Source organism: Neolamprologus multifasciatus, chromosome 3 (genome assembly GCF_963576455.1).
Source record: "Neolamprologus multifasciatus chromosome 3, fNeoMul1.2, whole genome shotgun sequence".
Lineage (NCBI taxonomy): Eukaryota > Metazoa > Chordata > Actinopteri > Cichliformes > Cichlidae > Neolamprologus > Neolamprologus multifasciatus.
In genome coordinates this window covers 12,551,991-12,572,466 of record NC_140441.1, presented here as the reverse complement: position 1 = coordinate 12,572,466, position 20,476 = coordinate 12,551,991, and the positions used below count along the sequence as shown (strand labels likewise).

At 38.7% G+C, this 20,476-nt stretch overlaps 1 protein-coding gene and 1 long non-coding RNA gene across 2 annotated transcripts; both read right to left on the bottom strand.

Moving 5' to 3' along the window:
* Positions 1 to 160: 160 nt before the first annotated feature.
* LOC146521648 (uncharacterized) lies at positions 161 to 6,762 on the bottom strand. Its single transcript, XM_085138753.1, has 3 exons — positions 6,595 to 6,762; positions 6,005 to 6,058; positions 161 to 5,836 (listed from the first exon to the last, which is right to left on the bottom strand). Exons 1-3 carry the CDS (start codon positions 6,724 to 6,726, stop codon positions 5,546 to 5,548), a joined length of 477 nt encoding a protein of 158 aa, XP_084994879.1. The 5' UTR covers positions 6,727 to 6,762; the 3' UTR covers positions 161 to 5,545.
* Positions 6,763 to 14,598: 7,836 nt separating this feature from the next.
* LOC146521647 (uncharacterized) lies at positions 14,599 to 17,174 on the bottom strand. Its single transcript, XR_014870272.1, has 3 exons — positions 16,462 to 17,174; positions 15,949 to 16,026; positions 14,599 to 15,840 (listed from the first exon to the last, which is right to left on the bottom strand). It is a non-coding gene; the product is annotated as an uncharacterized LOC146521647 (long non-coding RNA).
* Between the last annotated feature and the right edge of the window lie 3,302 nt (positions 17,175 to 20,476).

Genomic DNA, 20,476 nt, shown 5'->3' with positions numbered 1-20,476 from the left:
GCCAGATCCGGGCTAGACCTTTTTCCTATGGGCCTGGGCCAGATAAACAAAACCATAATTGGGCCAGTTGTGGCATGCCATCAAATAGACAGTGCCATCTATGCCAGGCCTGGCCCAAATCTGGATGACATGCCGCTTACCATGCCAGAAGTCAGAAAGCGGTACCGGTGTTCTGGGAATCCATCTGACCTGACCGACCATCGTACCCGTTGTTTCTGCGAATGCGCACAACACAAAATTAAGTGGCAAACCGTCCAACCTTTGTGAATATTAGCTAGAATAGGGCGATCGTGGCTCAAGAGTTGGGAGTTCGTCTTGTAATCGGAAGGTTGCTGGTTCGAGCCCCGGCTTGGACAGTCTTGGTCGTTGTGTCCTTGGGCAAGACACTTCACCTGTTGCCTACTGGTGGTGGTCAGAAGGCCCGGTGGCGCCAGTGTCCAGCAGCCTCGCCTCTGTCAGTGCGCCCCAGGGTGGCTGTAGCTACAATGTAGCTTTCCATCACCAGTGTGTGAATGTGTGTGTGAATGGGTGAATGACTGGTTGTGTAAAGCGCTTTGGGGTCCTTAGGGACTAGAAAAGTGCTATACAAATACAGGCCATTTAGAAAAATACTCTGACGGGTAAAATTAAGTGCCAAACAATCCTACCTTTGTGAATGTGACCTACAAGCATACTTTAACAACTACAACTTAGTGGCAAATTGTCCAACCTTTGTTAATCTGAGCCAGAAGCACACTTTAACAGCTAAAATTAAGTGGCGAACCATCCTACCTTTGTTAATAAGAGCTAGAAGCATACTCTGACGAGTGAAATTAAGTGCCAAACCATGCTACTTTTGTGAATGTTACCTATAAGCATACTTTAATGGGTAAAATGAAGTGGCAAACCATCCTGGCTTTAAGAATATAAGTTACAAGCATACTCTGATGGGCAACGTTAAGTGGCAAACCATCATACATACTTAAATTTGTGCTGGAATTACTCTGTGACAGCAGAAATGTGCATAAACTACCTACGGTAGGATGGTTTGTCAGAACACCGGCTTGGTACTAGATCTGGGCCAGACCTGTCTGCTATGTGGGAGCAGTAGAAAAATGCATGAATAGATGGATGTAATGTAAACGTGCCTGTGTTAAAAGCACTTGTTTTGTTTAAATGTACTTTATAAATAAAACAGACTTGACAGTAAACACAAAAAGGTTATTATATTCAGATAATATATTCATAGTTCATGTTTGAATACTTTATTTATAATTTATTTAGTGGGCTGTTATTCCTTCTGTCTTCGGTTCTTTTGCCAGATACTTTTACACACCTCTACTGACAGTACTTTGTTTATGCTGTCTTTAAATTAGACACTATACCACCATCATCAGCTTAACTCCAAATTAATCTCTCCTACTCTTTATGTAACCTAACTCTTACCATGAGCACCACATCCATTCTGCACTAGTCACACACTTCACTGAAAAGGGTGTAATAGGGAAAATTCTAGTTTTCACATTGTCATACATTTAGATGTAGGTGTTTAGAATCTCATTTTAGGATTTTTGTATAACCTTTGCATGCTTAGATGAAGTATGTGGATGTGTCAATATGACCTCGTGAAAACTGCTTAGCTTTGCTTAACAATGTTTCAGTATGTTATCTGTTAACTGTTAGGTAGAAGGACGAAACTCCCTAAATGACCAGTGCCAGGAGCTTCCTGAGAAAAGATAGAGGGAGTTGCTCTTTGCCCAGCAACAGCCCGTGGGACAAAAACCTGTTGTAACTAAAAAATATAGAGAGTTGAGTGTGAGGGTATAAAAGGCCAGAGCCAGTATGACTGTGAACTGGTATGTTTGATGTGTTTTGGCTCTCCTGTGTAACTGGTTTCTGCTTCACCCCGCTGCAACAGGTCGACCCAAACAAACTCCTTGACTCTGCGCTGTGTTGTATTTTTCTTTAAGAAGGTAAGGAGTCGTTGCATATTTATTTCCTGAATGGAAACATAACGGTGCAAATGGCTCCCCACACACCACTCCGCACGGCACACTACAGCAGAACTTCCTTTTAATACATTGTTTTACATAACATTAATAAACAAATGGAAAGTACATAAAACTTGTGTCAGACACGTGCCCACTAAGCACTTATTACCCTCTGTGTCCATCAGTTGAGCAAACAGGTTTTATGTATCTTTAAAACTTAACTATATTATGTGTGGAACAACACAACTCAACTCTCCTATGACTACGGCAGGCTGACAGTGATTACTTTAGCCAGCCACACCAAGACGCGTGAATACACATTAAATACTGTTACATCTGCATGGAGTAATTAAAAATAGCTTGACCACAGCTGACCGTGTTGCAGACTTTACCCACAGAAAATTCTGTGACAAGAGCCGCTACTGTACTTCGGGCCAAACCTGCTGTGAAGATTACTGGTTTTAATACAGTCAGGAACATATGTATTTGAACACCCTGCGATTTTGCAGGGTTCTCCCACTTAGAAATCATGGAGGGGTCTGAAATTCACATTGTATGAATTTTAAAGATTTTATTTGTATACCACTGCTGCACACAAGTATTTGAACACCTGGCAATCAGCAAGAATTCCAGCTCTCAAAGACCTGTTACCATGCCTTTTAAAAAGTCCATCTCTACTCAATTTATTAATCTGAATTTGTTACGTTTCTGGGTCAGTTTTGACCAGGTATTTTTATTTCTTATGTTTTGGTTTATTTTTGCATCATGGAGTGTTTTTGGTTTCTCTGGCGTTTTGATTATTATGATAAATTATATTTCTGTGATTCTGGTTTAGGGCTTTGTTCTCAATTTTTATGTTCTCATATTTTGTGTAGGGTTAGTTCTGTGTCTAGCCTGCGTCTTGGTGTAGTGATTTCTTGTTCCCTGTTTTATTGTGAAAATCCATGTCTGATGTGAGTGTATTCAGTTTTGCCTCCCTTATCTTGTCTCGTTAAGTACTTCCAGCTGTGTTCCCCACCTGTGTGTAATCTCCCTGTGTTCCTCTGAGTGTATTTAAATTGTGTCTTCTGTTGTTGTAGTCGCTGGTCTGTCTGTGTATCTACCATGATTCATCCGTGTGTTCTCCCTGCTGTCCATCGTCATTTGCCTCTCCCCACCCTCCTTCATGTTTGTTTTCTGGTTCGTGTTTAGTAGTTTAGTTGTTCTCAGTTTAGATAGACTTCAGTCCTGTTTGCCATTTTTCTACTTGTGGTTTGTGTTCAATAAACCTCCTTCACACCCTCACCAGTGCCTGCGATTGGATCCTCCTTTATTTTCTTCACACTGCTCACTCCACTCGTCGTGGCAGAATTAGTAGCATCTGTCTGAGCTCTTTAAAGACACTTGTCCTCCCCACAGTCAGTCAGACTCCAACTACTACCATGGAAAGACCAAAGATCTGCCAGAAGACACCAGAGACAATATTGTGGACCTCCAGAAGGCTGGAAAGGGCTACGGGTCAATTGCCAAGCAGCTTGGTGAAAATAGATCAACTGTTGGAGCAATTGTTAGAAAATGAAAAAGTTGACTGTCAGTCTTCCTCGGACTGCGGCTCCATGCAAGATCTCACCTTGTAGGGTATCACTGATGATAAGAAAGTAAGGAATCAGCCCAAAACTACAGGGGAAGAGCTGGTCAATGACACAAAGAGAGCTGGGATCACAGTTTCAAAGGTCAGTGTCGGTAGAACACTACACTGAACTCTACCGACAGGGAGCCAAAACTCCAGTGCCAGATCTAGAGGAGATCTGTGTAGAGGAGTAGGCCAAAATCCCTCTTACAGTATGTGCAAACCTGGTCAAGAACTACAGGAAGCGTTTGGCCTCTGTAATTGCAAACAAAGGCTTCTGTAACAAATATTAACACGGATTTTCTCAGGTGCTCAACAGCAGCAGTCCAATACAAATATTTTCTTTAAAAATCATACAGTGTGATTTCCTGAATTGTTTTTAAAATGCTGTCTCTCACAGAGGGAATGCACCTACAAGGTGAATTTCAGACGCCTTAATTTTTTAAGTGGGAGAACTTGAAAAAACGCAGGGTGTTCAAATACTTTGGTTCTTTACTGTAGAATAGTTTATAAGGTGAAATACTAGAACATGAAGTATGAATAGATTAACACCGCAGCCTGATAAATTATGTTAATATAGTTAAAGAAATTAAAACAAACAAGAATTAAACCCATAAATTTGCATATACATGGTCTAATCTGAGCTAGTGATGTGTATATGGATGATAATAAAAATAAATAAATTAAATGAAGAGATGACATAGAATAGCTACAAAGAACAGGGTTCACAGGAATTGTCACAGTCTGAGTGACAATGGCTGTGGTTGGTGGTTGTGTCGTTGGGGCTGTCAGCAGTTTACCTGGGTCCTCCCTGAGGCGGAGTCAGGGAATCTCCTTCACCTGGGACTAATCAGCTGCAATTAAGAGGCTGCATTTAAACCTGGTCTTGTCAACTCTCTGTGTTTCCTGTAGGTCAACATTTGCCTTACAAGTTTTCTCCCTAAGCTTGCAGCTTGCCTCTCTTCTCACTCGCTCCATTGGCAGCCTCCAGCTGGGTATCCTCACCATTCACAGCACACTGCTCAGCCAAGATTCGGATTTCCTCCATTCTCTGCCTGCCCCTTGCCCGCCATATGCCTCAAAGCACTGCACTTTCCGGAATTTTCCCTGCCACAAAACCACTCACTCGGATCAGCAATGCCTCCCTAAAACTGAGCATCCACTCAGTTACAAGAAGCTGCACCTATTATTTAACTCATTGGTCTGCCTGCCTTGGTTCACCTCACTAACTTTGTTCTTGCTGTACCGTAGAGACTCTGTGACCCCCGACCTGTCCTCCATGCCCACCCCGCATTCCCAGTGTTCCCTGAGAAACTACCTATGTCCAATCCCCGACATGTCACTGCACATTACCCTTTGAGTACATTTATGTAGTTATGAAATTATATTAGGTTTCTGAGGGTTTGAGGGTTTGTAATTCACTGAAAAAAATCACATGGGTAGTCATTGCTGAGTTTACTGTGTCTCCTTTTGGGTCCTTTTCCCTCGTGCTGGCCTCCGGAAATGCTATGGGAATATAAACACTGTCACTTTGAGACATATGCAAATTCCTAAATAGCAAAATGAGAGAAAAAAAACTGTATCAAAAATTCTAGTAGTATAAGAAGTAACATTTAGCAATTGTAGATCGTTTGACAACAAACAATACCAGTATATACCAGGTATATCTCTTTATTATGTGTCAGTTCATATAAACATTGTTTCCACTTCTGAAGATTCGTCATGTCAGAAAAAGATGTAAGTACCAAAAATGTATTCCTTAAAAGTTATAATCAACCCATAATATTCTCTGGACACTTGTAGCTAATAGTAAAATCCTAGGTCACTTTATGTGAAACAGTAATGAAGGATGGCACAAAGAGTTAAGCCATAGTTTTTACAAAATACTGTATGACAGGGGAACTAAACAGGTACAATAGATGCTAATAGAGAAAAGGAGAGAAAAAGGAAATACCTTACATGGAAGTTACAAATGAGCTTCCTGTTCCTCAAGAAATTCAATTGATTTCTTAGTTTTCTTCAATTTCTTTTCATTTTCCTCAATTATTCCACTGAACTCGTCTTGCTTCATGTCAATGTAAGCTTGAGTTTTCTTCATGTAATTTTTAACGCCCTCCATAAATTTATCTAGTGGAGGAAAATCATCATCGCGTGATGCTTGCATCGTTTCCTTCACCAGTACAATCACTGGGTCCATAACATGACTGCATTTATTCATCATCTCTTTAATGGAGGCCACTTCTTCCTCATGCTCAGCCTAATAGGATAACATTTAATGAATTTCATAACATTCCACAAATTCTGTTTACTAAAATATAATTTACTATTATATTTTGTCATATGTACACAAATCACTTTTTTCAGTTCTCTATTACACCACTACTCTTAGACAATGTTTGGCAAGCATGTGAGAAAATGTACTGACCTTCAGTAATTCTATTTGTTGTTGTGTTTTCCGATAGGTTTCTCTGAGGTGTTCCTGAAAATCCAAATTGAACATTGACATGGTTATAGTTTGGAAGATATATATGCCTAACATTGTACTATATCGTATAATGTACCAAATGGCACATGTGGTACTTATGTCAAGTTTAAATGTTAGTTTAAAAAAGTATTTAAGAAATACATAGTTGATTTTTTTGAAGTTAATGCTTTGGTAGTTAGTTAAACTTTGTAAAATACATGAGGAGTAGGTGCACAAATGCCATTGCTTTGGCTTCCACCTTTTCTGTTTGAAATACAGTGTTTTTTGTTTGTTTATTTGCTTTGTTTTGCTTTGTACTGCTTGCATTGTTATAATCGGATAGACATTCAAAAAAATTCTGAATAATGTATATAAATAAATTAATACATAATTTAAAAAAAACACTTTTCATCAGAAATGTATTTATGTTCACGCGCAAAGTCTCTTGACTAGCAAATTATTTCAATAAAAAAATCACTGACTGTTAAGCAAAAAACTTTACTACATGGTCTCTAAGTCTAAAATTGCTGACTAAGCAATGTTGAATGTACCAGTTGGTTTTTGTTTGTCAGTGAAGTTGAAAGGCAAACCAGACACAGCAGGGTGAAGATGAGGAACAGGCTTTTGGTGGCACTGGAAAAAGTCACTCCACTGCTTGAGGCTAGAGCTGCAGCTGCTGCCATCGCTGTTCTGTTTAAATCTGTCTCTATGATGAAAATGTACATAAAGTACATAAAATGTGCATAAAGAAGTAAATAACAATTTTCCAGACTGGAGATTTTTAAATTGTAGTTTGATTATTCTTTTTATATAAATAAATACAAATATTTATTTATATATGAATTTACATATAAATCAAAAGATTTAGAACACCAAGATGTGTAAAGAACACACAACTTACAAAGAAATGCTGAAACTACTGAAATGCAACACATTTTGTACAATTTAGTACAATTTTCAAATCATTTTCTTAGAATAAATATAAATAAATATAAATGATATGGTGAGTTTTAATTTTCAAACTTACCTTCAATATGAAAAGAAGCTGGTGAATGAAAAAATGATCAGAGATCACAGTGTCCTATTATATATATACTGCTGTTTCCACTTCCCATTTTGCTCATCTCCTCTATGTGTGTGGGTGTGTTAAGATATGTTCCAGTGTTGTTCATATTATGCGGACTGAGGCAATGAGACTTTCATTTTCGCTTGGGTTTATACCTCTGGCTTTCACTTTTGCTTTATAGATATTTGCCTGTTTTACTTTCCAGGAATTCTATGTGAAATGTAATGAATCGCAGCCTCGATGTTGATAAAACCCCATCCATTTACTGCTGCAACATCATCTGAAGAATTAACTTGTTCAAGCTGAGAAATTCACATGAAATATATTTGACTCATGATGGTAGTCAAATATCTGTCAAACCTAAGTTAAGCTTTTTGTTTTGCAAATATAAGGAGTACAAAAATTGTTTAAAAAGTTGGGGAGTAAAGGTAAAAGTTGCCAGAAAAATAACTACTCAAGTACAGACAAATTCTACTTAAGCACAGTAACAAAGTATTTGTACTTTGTTACTTCCCACCTCTGCCTATCAGTAATGAGTTGTAACAACGTTTATTAACATAAACATCACAGAAGTTTTAATAAATCAGAACCAGCATTCTTTATTAATTCCTAAGGAAATTATGTGGGTTACAGTTGCTCCAGGACAGTAACAGTAACAGAAACAGACTAAACTAGTTAACAATACAATGCAATACAATACAAATTTAAGAAATAGCACAATATATACAAATCACTTAATCATAAATCTCAAGGAAAGACAGAGGTGACAAATAATTAATGAATAAATATCAAGAATATTGACAGCAACATTAGAAAAGAGCATGTGCCAAAAGGGTGTAACTGCTGCAGTGTTTACAGTTTATACAGTGTGTTAGATGGAGGAGTTGTACAGGGAGATGGCCACAGCCAGTAATGATTTCCTGTGTCGTTCCGTGGTGCTTCCTGGTAATCTCAGTCGCTCACTGAACGTGCTCCTGTGGCTAGCCAGCACATCATAGAGTGGGTGGGAGGTATTATCCAACATTGTCTTTATCTTGGACAACTTCCGCCTCTCTGACACCACCCTAAGGGAGTCCAGCTCCATCCCCACAACATTACTGGCCTTGGGAATCAGTTTATTTAGTCTGTTGGCGTCTGCGACCTTTAACCTGTTGCCCCAGCATGTAACAACAGACTCATAGAAAATCCTGAGCATTGTCCGACAGATGTTAAAGGTCCTAAAAATAGAGACGACTGTGGCCTTTTCTATAAAGTGCAGTCGTGTTTTTAACCCAGTCCAGTTTATTGTCCATGTATACTCCAAGGTATTTATAGTTCTCCACAATGTCCACGTTGACTACCTGGATTGAAACAGGAGTCAGTGTTTTCCTGGTCTTCCTAAAGTCCACAATCAATTCCTTGGTTTTCGCCATGTTGAGCTGCAGATGTTTCTGCTTGCATCACATGACAAAGGAGACAACCACAGCCCGGTACATCTGACTCATCAGCCTTGCTGTTGCATCATACCACCGCAGAGTCATCAGAAAACTTCTGAAGATGGCAAGTCTCTGTGCAGTGGCTGAAGCCTGTGGGGTAGAGGGTGAAGAGTAAGGGGGAGAGGACAGTCCCTTGTGGTGCCCCTGTGTTGCTGATTACCTTGTCAGACACACAATGTGGAACACACACATATTGTGGTCTTCCTGTCAGGTGATTAACAATCCAGGACACCAGAGAAGAATTCAACTTAACTGCTGTCAGCTTATCACCCACCCACTGGGCCAACCCTCCTGTATAATGCATATAAATAGAGCAACACAAAAATATAAATAAATAAATGAAAAATCTGCAGCTGTTTTGTTTTTTGTTGTAAATTACAGTATTTGTTGACTTGAATATTAGTGCAAAATCACTCGAGATTATTAAGCGGCCATTTACTGTTGGCCATATGATCTTAACAGGTGAAAATTAAAAACAGTCATCTGGTGGTGCCACAGAGAGACAGACAGACAGACAAGCAAGAATAAAATCCATAAATTAGCATATTAAGCACATGGTCTAATCTACCTCTTCTTGAGTAGGTTGTTTCTAAGTGTGTTGCACTGTGTTTTCTGCTATCTATGTAGATGCAATAAGACTTTTACCATACTTGCCTTTGAAGCTCAGGATTTCACATTTGGTTCACAAATAACTTTAAAAACAGATAACTAGGTGTTTGTTTGTGTGTGTGTCACAGTCAATTTCATGATATGAGTTTAATGTTGGGAAATTATTGTTCATCACTGTTTAATCCATGTATCTACTAGATCATTGGGAAGTAATTATATAGAGTGCCTCAATCAAAAAAAAAAAAGGCAATCACTAGGTTTAAGTTACATTAGTGTTTTGAAGTATATCTTATATTTGAACGCACACTAAAAATATTAAAACACTTGCAATAAGTTACACACAGATTGGTGTATCTCACATAATTCATCTCACATGTTTAGGTGTGTTAGGGGCATGTGTAGTTAAAACAGTATGTTTGTAAACACTTTGTAAGAAGCACTGAAATGTCTGTCTGCATCCATGAACTCAAAGTCAAGCGAGACAATAGCAAAGTCCTCAGAAAAGATTTAATAGACTAACAAAATCCCAGAGTTATGATAGAAGGAACGTAGCCCAGGGAACAAGGATGAAGGCAGTGAAGGACATAGTGCCACCTAGGGGTGAACAAGCTGCCAAGATCAAACACAGGCATGGGTAAAGTCATACATGGATGCAAGCACCCACATAGCAAAATTGGTATGGCCCAGATCAGCCCACACAATGTGCTTATACATTGCCCACATACTGCAAAGAATGACAGTCCTTTGGTGGCCCAGATCTGGCCCACACATGGGTCAGCTGCAGACAAACTTGAACTATGTTCAAATAGTGAATGAACTGCTTTATAATGCTTTTCTGCTCGCCATCTGTGAAGGTTTTCTGCTCGCCCAGACTACTCTATACAACGTGCCACATTCACCCAATCTCTCTCAGCTGAGTGCTTCCTAAATACATCCATACTCCTGACATGCAGACTGGAGGAGCCTGGAATCAAACCACAAACCTCCTGATCAGTAGGTGACCTGCTCTACCTCCTGAGCTATAGCCACACACTAATCCCTCACTAGGTATTATATAAAGTGTACACTCACAGTTGTCTTTTGTTTATTGTTGAGTCTGTGTGATGTGGCTTAACAACCTGTGACCCTTTGACTTTGCTGTACAATAAACTCTCTTTTCCAACTGAATTAGCTCTTTTCTTTTCATTTCTCTCGTTTCTTTGAGTGCCCCTTTTGACTCAAATAGAACAAAAATGATAAACTAATTGTGAGATCTTTTGAGAGAGAATTAGGCCTCCCAGCCCCAAGTTTGAGTACAGCAGAAGCACTAAGACTTTTACCTTTTCTGACCTTTGTATCTCAGATTGTTTTCTTTTTCTTTGTGTGAGAGACACAAAAATTTCTAAATGACAATGTGAGAAACAAAGAAAAACTGTAGCAAAACAGAATAAAAAACTGTGGAAGAAGCCACTAAATTACAAAAGCGATGTTTATAACAAACAAACAAATCTTTTTACCAATATTTAAATTGGTTATGTATAGTCTAGCTAATCATCTTGATGAATGCTCAATCACCCAGGTAAGTAAATCCCAGAAGGTTGATTCTGATTCTTGGAGTTCAGTTCCTTGATCAAGTTGTAAAAATGTCTGACAGAGGACTAGTGGAAACCGGATGCACATGAGCTCAATGTTGAGTGTAATGGAAAAGGTTAAGAATACTTGTGTACATTTTACAGCATATTGTAGTTTTAAAAAAAAAACTTTTAAGCAAATTTTTTCTCACTTTGTCATTATCGGGTATAATGTGTAGAATCCATTTTGAGATAGAGACTTTAACATGACAAGATGTGGAACAAATGAAGCGCTGTGAATGTACAGTATGTCCAAAATCTGCTATCACTGCCATGGTGTGACAGTTACACATGGAAAGCAGTTTAACACAACAACCACGTTACACTGTGTAGATGCTAACTGAGCAAGCTGGTACATGTACTGATTTGGCGCTGGCATTTTTGGTTCAGGCAGCCAACCATGATTATCATACAAACCTAAATAAAACCAAACTGAATTAAGTAAGTGTACTTCATCAGCTAACTGAAATTAGATAAAATACTCATTTTAACAAGGGCGTAGATTTCATTTTGGCATTGGTGGGGACGAATGATTCAGTTTTTTGTCTTTGCTTCTTGATAACAAAAGGAGAAATGTACTTGCCTACATATGCTATTCTACATGCTTTTAAACCATTTAAAATTACAATTGATAGTTTTATATGTGAGTTATATAATGCTAAATTACAATTAAACAAATGACGAAGTATTTTAGGCTTTAGTTTACTTCAGCCATATTCAATATAAATCAGGTATCATACAAAAATAAAAATAACTTCAAATTCAGCAGGGCTGGACTGGGACAAAATATCGGCATTTTGACTAGTGACCGGCCCACCATGGTATTATAGGAAAAGTCATAAATCCTTTAAAGCCTTTATAATAACCTTAAAACTACACCACCTTCCCTATTCGTGGCTGAAGAGTTGGGAGTTCGCCTTGTAATCGGAAGGTTGCCGGTTCGAGTCCCGGCTTGGACAGTCTCGGTCATTGTGTCCTTGGGCAAGACACTTCACCCGTTGCCTACTGGTGGTGGTCAGAGGGCCTGGTGGCGCCAGTGTCCGGCAGCCTCGCCTCTGTCAGTGCGCCCCAGGGCGGCTGTGGCTACAATGTAGCTGCCATCACCAGTGTGTGAATGTGTGTGTGAATGGATGGATGACTGGATATGTAAAGCGCTTTGGGGTCCTTAGGGACTAATAAGGCGCTATATAAATGCAGGCCATTTACCATTATTCTGGTATTCTAAACAGTAACACCTAATTTATAATTACATATACCTATAACTAAAAGGGTTGCCAACTCGCAGCGAAAAGAGAAAAAGTAGGGAACCACTCCCCCACCCTCTGCCTCAAGATGCTTAACTAACAAAACCGATTTAAATTTAATGCACGTATAAAACAAATGCACATAAATCTATTATTTTTCTCCAGTAATTAAATAGATTCAACATCTTTCTTCAACGGAATTGCAGACTGCACAGATGGTACCTTCCACTATGTGAAGGAGCCAAACACATGCCTGCTCCTCTCGTTAACTGAGATAAACTGCTGGCATATTGGTTTTACATCTATACTGTCCAGTCTCTCCTGGTGGACATACAGCAGCATTGTTTAATCTCATTTGAGTCATTGTTAACTTTAGCCATGTTTTTAATCTTCTGAGAGCACTGAAGCTTCTTTCAGCCTCAACTGAGGATACTGGGATGACTAAAAGCAGCCTGACAATTGTCATGATAATAAATACTAGTTAATCTACAGCACCAAATCATCAGTCAGTCACCTGTGACCTCGCCTCTTCACCTCTGTCTGAGCTACAACATGGCAGAGCTGCCTCTTTCACCTGATAAATAACAGTGAGACAATCCAAATACATGCAGTCACACGTGTGCTTCAAATACAGTCACAAACCACCAAGTCATCATCCAATTTCACCTGTGATCTTGTATCACCATTACTCTCTGAGCTTTGTGTTGGTTCTTCTGTCAGCTACACATCAGTAATGTTTGTAGAGTGAGCGCATTTTTACAACAATTTGTGCAAACTGCACTACAAGGTGGAATATTTGCAAAATCGTGACTACCTCATGATATTTTGTCTCAAAAATGAACCCTATGAATAAGTCAGTGCCATTAGGATGAAATTATTGTCACCAACATTTTGACGTTAGACATATAATTTTAACAGCCTCTGTAAACTAATATCCTGGCTTGCTCAAAGCTCTTTCTCTGACAGTTTCAATCAAAATTAGAAATGCTGCTCTGAGACTGAGAGAACTAATAGTGCTGCATGTTGTGCAGTTAGTTTCGAAAACACGTTATTCGTGGTTACATACAATTTTAGACTGATGTGGGCCAAAACCTAGCATAGCCTGTAACGTTGTTATGACGGACACATTTTATGAGTGAACTTGAGTTTAAGTGACTTACAGGTTTCTTTGAAAAATACTTTCTTATATCCAGGTTCTTCCTTTTTCCTGCCGTCCTCTCCTCCTCGCAGCGCAGGTTTGCCGCTGCTAAAACTAAACAGAGCTCCCTGAAAGGCTCAGCCAATCACATTGGCCATATTTGTCACATGACTTAGGACTCCAGTAGAGAACGTAATTTAACTCTTTCTGCTCCGCTGGGTGAATGAGACGTTGACAGATCGTGTTTTTTCTTACTATCGGGTTGTTTTTCTTTACTCGAAGAGATCAAATTATTGGTGGGGACAATTCAATAATCGCTGAATATTGGTGGGGACACGTCCCTTCCGTTCATGCCAAATCTACGCCCTTGCATTTTAATATCAAATTTTTTAAAGCTCTACTACTATATGAATTATAAAGTAATCTGCTGTTTGGAGTTCATGTGACGCTGAGAGAGCACATCTATTTTCAAACTGATTGGACTGGTAAGTTCTCCCTTTGATTTACTTCAGAGGGTAAAGTCTGCGCTTAGAAAGAAATCGAAGCAAAATCAAGCACAAGAGTAGTTACAAAGAGTGACCAGCAGGTGTCGTTCTTTATCAGGTACTCTCTCAATTGGCTCAATTTTTTTTTTTTTTTAAAAATATGATGTTGCCAGTAGCAGCAAACATCAACATCGTGGCATTATGGTCGCCTTTAACATAACACAGATATTTAATTTCAATTGACTAATATTCACATCCATTTTTTTAATACTGAATTTTTTTTTCATAATTGGAACTAGATTGAGTGTTACGTCTGCAGTAATTATCACTTAGATTTAATCACTAACTGGACTCTGGAAACAGACTCAGCTCTCAGATATGCAAATATGTCCATCCAAACTTTCAAGCATTGGACAGTTTATCAGTGTGGCATTTTATTTAAAATAAAACTTTGACTATTCTTGCTTTACATTCTGTGGCTGAATCTGAATGTAAAATAAAGGTAAAAAAAAAAAACATTTTGTTGTACACATGTACAAACACTGTGCAGGGTGATTCAGTAAAAGGACTAGATGTTACAATCCCTGATAATGCATTGCTTTATGGAGAAAGTCTTGAGGGATGGCTGTTACGAGGAAAGGCAGCCCAGAAACTTTACCAGCGGGACACATCATTGTGTGCCTCCACTTCTCAGGGTGTTTCGGTCTTTTAAGCAAGCTAATCTGCCATTTTTTTTTTTACCTTCCTTGGTTAGGTTTAGGGATTAGAGATCTGATCTAGATTATCATGTTATAATTTGGGACACATCGTCAGTAGTGGACCTTGGATTCATCGGGTGTTTCAGCCATTATCACTAGACACCATCATTCAAGGAGGCCCTGCCAGGTTTGATCAGGCAGTGCGTGTCTCACTTCTACAGTTTTTTTCTCCTATCAATTCACTGCAACTGAGAAGCAATACTTACCTCTTTAATATTTATGACAGGACAGGAAAATTATAATATTTTAGCTGAAAGTCTAAACTTTAGTCACATCTTGACTGTTTGGTTTCAAATCTTAAATACATGGAGGCAAAACAACAAAATGCAGACAAGCACAATACAAAACTTAAAGACCTCATTGTATAAAAAGTAGCTGCATGCATTCATTATATTTGTTATACCAGAGGCATTTTCAATTCACAGTCTACACATCAGGTGAATCCTTAGTTTGTTTGCCTTTTGTTTTGTTTTTTGCTTTTTTTCTTGTTGTTGTTTGCTTGTTTTTAAGCTTTCGTGCTTGGGGAAATTAAATCTGCACATAATATAATCCAGATTCCAAAGCAGAGATTTCCTAACCTGGATTATTAAGCATTACTCAAGACTTTAAATAGTATTTAGGATGTAAAATGATGTGTAATATTTTAAGCACACACTTGATTTACAGTAGAAGAATCATTGGTCAAGGATGTCATAATGTAAAAAATGTGCCAAACATTAACTGAAAGAATTTAAATATGTATTATTTGAAGGAATATGTTTGATTTTACTTGGAAACAAAAAGAAAAAAAAATAAGAAAATTGCATTTCATGAAATGTAATTTCACAAAAACTGAATATGCACAACACAGATGTACAGGGATACAGATGGAAACAAAAAAATTCAGATTGTTGTTTGACAGTTTTATGAAGCTCATCATTAATTTCTCTGCACCATCTATTCCTCCAGCAGAGCCAGTTTCATGTCTAAGTGAGCTCTGAGATTCTTTAATAATCGCGTCCCAATTGCAATTATTTCCCGCAGTTCTGGAAAATCAGCTGATAATGTTTCCAGTAATTCCAGTTTAGGAGTAAGGAGATCAACTTTTTCATCAAAAACTCCTGAGAGAGTTACCATGTAGAAGTAGTCTTCTGCCTGAAAAAAACAAAACATTTAGCACAAATTAAAATGTGTTACATTCTCCTTTAGATGCTGCTGTTTTCAATAGTTACAAGAGTTACAGTTCAGTGTGTGGTGTAACACATTAAAGGTATGCTGATGTCAAATGAAGTGCTGTTTTTAATTTATAATTTAGAATCTACACAAACGGCATATTTTCTCAGCCAACATGTGAGTAACATGCAGACTGACTGACTTACCTTCAGTCTCTCTTCTTCTTCTACTGCTGCCTGGAGGAGTTTCTTGAATATTTTCTGAGGTTTAGCAGAAAGAAGCAGAGCATAGTGAGAATGCCAGCTGCTCAAGAACACAATGAAATTAAAGGAAACAACAAATAATAATCAAAGAAAATATTAATTTACCAGCTGGTTCTTGTTGGGTAGTGAATTTGTGAATTCAAATAGCTTTGTGATGGCTGCATTTTTATAGTTTTCTTCTGCCTAATGAAAAACAATAAAATAACATTTTTTGAAACATTTGAAACAATTTATTACAGTATATTGTGTTGAAACGACTGTAGTCATAATATTTGCATGACTGTCAATGTATCACAGATAGATATTTTAATCTGAAATGTAGTTATTGATACTTTATATATATATATATATATATATATATATATATATATATATATATATATATATATATATATATATATATTTCTAACTGCTTACACATGACAAACTTTCAAAGTTAGCTTGTGAGCAACTTGGACCCACTTTGTGTCTGTTTGTTCTTTTGCACTCAGCATTTATATTGGAATAAATAAAATAACAGCTGCTTAAGCTTCTATGAAAACCCCTTTTAAGTACAGAAACAGTTCAGCAGTTAAGAATTATTTGCAGTGTTTATGTGCAAATAATCATTAAATTTACCAGTTTGTTCTTGGCCCAGCTCGCGATGTAAACGAGAGACAGCATCGAGTAGATCGCCAGTAACACGTAGAGAAACAAGCACGTGATGACACAGACTCGCCCTCTTGTTCTGGTAGCTGCTTCTGCCATCACTGTGAGAATTAACACAATATCACTAAGGACTGTGGCAGACAAATTATAAATTTGCGCTGGTTAGATCTGGCCCAGTCTGTTCCACCACGAGTGAGTCTACCTCTGGTTCATGTACACCACGACGTGTCTCACTGAGTAACATATTTGTCAAATATCGCAATTAAATCTGCGTTATGTGCTAAATTAACGTTGTTTAGTTGAAAAGTCAAAGCAGACCAACTCCCCCTCATCCCTGTTTCATCGCAGTCACCAAAGGAAGATTGCAACTGACTCTCATATTTGCACCCCATTTTTGAAGCAAGTGAATAATTGTAATGTAATCCTTGATTGTATTCAGTAAAAAAACATCCAAAGGTACAATGCTGAGCTTACCTGCCGTTGTGAATGAAGGAAGACCTGCTGCACTGTACAGGTGACGAATGAAAACAATGAGATGACACGTTGCAAATGCTTTATGTACTCTGGTTATGAGCTGCCCTTTCACTTTTGTTTTCAGAACTTACCTTAGACTCCTTTGGTTTTAAAAATGTGTTTAGATTTAAACTCAGTAGTTCTGCTACTATGCAATAAACAGTAAATGTTGATAGGTAATTCTTCATATTTAATTTTCCAAAATGTAAACAAATACAGTGTAAATGACACATATGTTGTTGCCACAGTTCAGCTAGGTTTAACACAGTATCCTGAACTGTCCATCAAAGTGAGAAACACTCCAAAAGTCAAAAGTCAGTTGATTCAGAAGGATTCAACTTTGAGAGCAGAGAGTTACCCGCGACAGTGTAAACCTGCTGAAGCAAATGGTGGAGACCCTGTAGAGGCTGGGCAGCAGGATCATGTAGGCAAAGGTAACAGAACACCTCAGGGGGCTTGGCTGACAGTCCCCGGGAATATTGAGAATATAGAGCCCTTCAGGACACCAGAAGCAGTGATGGTGAAGTCCCTCAGGGAGTGCCAACAGAGACACGTTGGAGACTGGTGACAAAGTAGACCCCCCCGGTGGTCGAGGTGAGATGATTTGGCAGGTGATAAACAATGACAGAGGGGTGTGGAAATCCATAGGTGACAGTAGTAGCTTGGATTTCACAAACAGTGTTGAGCCCTTAGAATCTACTCTGCTGGATGTAGTGGTAAGACCACACACCTTTGGAACGGAAGTCGCAAGTTTGATTTCCTCCCAGTATCCAGTAAGGGTCCTGGCTAGGCCCCTCATGCCAAAAAAACACTAAGCCCTGGAATGGTGCGGCTACGTCTGCAGCCTTTGCGCACCTCGGGCAAGACACATTTCACATTATGTTGTACTCTGTATGAGTATGAGATGTGTATGTGACCAATAAAGCTTGTTTCGTTTCATTTCGTTCGTTTCGTTCTATTCACAAGGGAAGAGAATTCCCAAGTTCAGGCTCTGTCAGCACAGCACTCTCAGGGGACATGGAAACTATCGGCTTGGGTCCTGTCAGTTGAGGTCACACCACTGGATATGCAGTGACTTCAAACTGATCACCAGCACTGGACTTCACATCAGATCACTGTCTGACACCTCGCCCAGAAGCAGTCACATGAATGATCCTGCCAACAAAGCCAAATGTTGTGGAAATCTACAACAAATAAGGACTGAGAGACTCTAATGGTGTCTTTCTATCTTATTTATTGAACATCTGCCACTGAACCACACAACCAAAGAGTGATGGTTAGTGCCTGCAATGAGGACAGAAATATATGATTTAAGGAATACTTGTTTTTGTGTTTATTCCTTAACCTTAGGATTTTCCCCCAGGGCTGCTGTTTATCACAATGTACTAACAAAAGAATTTCATGCCTACATTAGTAGCACACCGAGTAGAAAAAGACTCCAACATGAAAAGAAATTACAACTGGATATTTACACAACAGCGATTAACTGTATTAAATTGTCTTGATCACAAGCCAAGGCTTTGTGCAGCTCTCATAGTGATACCAATACTGTTTAGATTAGATCAGATACTGTCTGTATAAAGTGATACAATATGTACATTACCATCTCCGTCTAAAACTAAAATGAAAAAATATTGTGCTGTAATTACGCTTTTTTGAGTCAGAAAGTGGAATGCATGATATGATCAGGAAGTATTAATCTAACATGTTTTTAATGGTGAGAGACACTGAAGCAAATCCCCAAGGCCATGTGGAGACTCCACACAGAAGACTCCTACCCAGGTTAGAACCCAAGACCCTCTTGCTGTGGGTTAACCACTGCTGCCAACAAATACAACTGTGTGTTTGTATGTTCTTCGACAATAGTTAGTGACCATACTGTATCATGCAGACTGTGTGGAGGTAAAGTATGGGAGCACATACGAAACAAACACTAATCCAATTTATGTGCTACAAAAAATAGGGTTGCACTATTCCTTAAACTTTCTGCCTTAAAATGTTACCATTTAGATGATCTCAGCACTGCAATGAAAATGTACAAAGCACTAAATAATCTACTTCTAAGCTGCTTTCAGAAGTTGTTTGAAGGTAGGGAGACAAAGTACAAACTGTGGGAAAAGGCATGCTTATCAAAAGTGAGTGTCAGGACTAATACTAATAAAATATGTATGTCTGACAAGGCCGTAAATTTCAGTAGTTGTGATGAAAAAGAATGAAAAAAAAGTTTAAACCAAAATAAAATGCAAGTAATTATCAATGACTATAAAAATAGATGATATAAATGTAACTATATATAAAAAGTGTCCTGTCTTTTAATGACGTGAGTGTTATAAATAGTTTTTTGAATGAATGCAAACAGGCAAACTGCCCACCTGATCACTGTCAGTGTCCTCATACATGTCCGGCATCACTCTCACATTCTTCTCTGCCATTTCTGACTTCCTTGTGCAATATTACAGTTCCTCCCTATCATAAGCTTTCTCTATAATCAACAAAGACAGAGTTCAAGTCTTTCTGGCATTCTCTATACTTCTCCATCAACACTCCAAAAGCAAACATTGTATCTGCTGTGCACTTCCTTGGCATGAAGCCATATTGTCATTTATCCAAATGCCAAGGTTTTTTATATTCAGTAACTTTTTGTCAGCTGATATAGTTTTCTTAAAATCAAAAAGAAAAAAAAAACGAATTTCATGTTATTATGCAGGTGTGGAGCAATGTGACAGGCACCACTTTAAATGAACATTCAGCACTTTATCCTCTCAGTTTGAGCTGCTTCCACCTGGCTGGAGATACAAATTGGAATAATGTGGGACTAAAGGCTTTAAGAATTCCTTCGCTACTGAATGATGTGAATGAGAGACTGTATAGATGTGTTGTTGTTGTTTTTCTTGTGTCTGTTTGATGTTAGGCATTGTGTGCTTGTTTGCGCTTGGCTGTAGTTGCCAAGTTACCCTTGGGGAGAAAAAAGCTTATCTTCACCTTAACCTTCCTACAAATATGTTCAAAGATGGCCTGTAAAATGGCCTGTATTTATATAGCACTTTCCTAGTCCCTCAGGACCCCAAAGCGCTTTACATATCCAGTCATCCACCCATTCACACACTGGTGATGACAAGCTACATTGTAGCAACAGCCACCCTGGGGTGCACTGACAGAGGCGAGGCTGCCGGACACTGGCTCCACCGGGCCCTCTGACCACCACCAGTAGGCAACGGGTGAAGTGTCTTGCCCAAGGACACAATGACCGAGACTGTCCAAGCCGGGGCTCGAACCGGCAACCTTCCGATTACAAGCCGAACTCCCAACTCTCGAGCCACGATCGCCCAGATGACTTAACATTAATCACTTCTACAATTTTAAATGCATCTCTGTTAACAGGCTATCTACCAAAGGCTGGTGGGTGTAATAAACCCCAAATTAAAAAGCCTAATATACAGTCTTACTCTCTGCAGCTTCTCTTCTCCTGTCA

What these genes read in the sequence shown, in the direction of transcription:
- LOC146521648 (XM_085138753.1), bottom strand. Translation starts at nt 6,726, where the DNA reads ATGGCAGCAGCTGCAGCTCTAGCCTCAAGCAGTGGAGTGACTTTTTCC. An exon ending in TGACAAACAAAAACCAACTG is followed by an intron (nt 6,059 to 6,594) that starts GTACATTCAACA and finishes TTGGATTTTCAG; the next exon opens with GAACACCTCAGAGAAACCTA. An exon ending in AACAAATAGAATTACTGAAG is followed by an intron (nt 5,837 to 6,004) that starts GTCAGTACATTT and finishes TTATCCTATTAG; the next exon opens with GCTGAGCATGAGGAAGAAGT.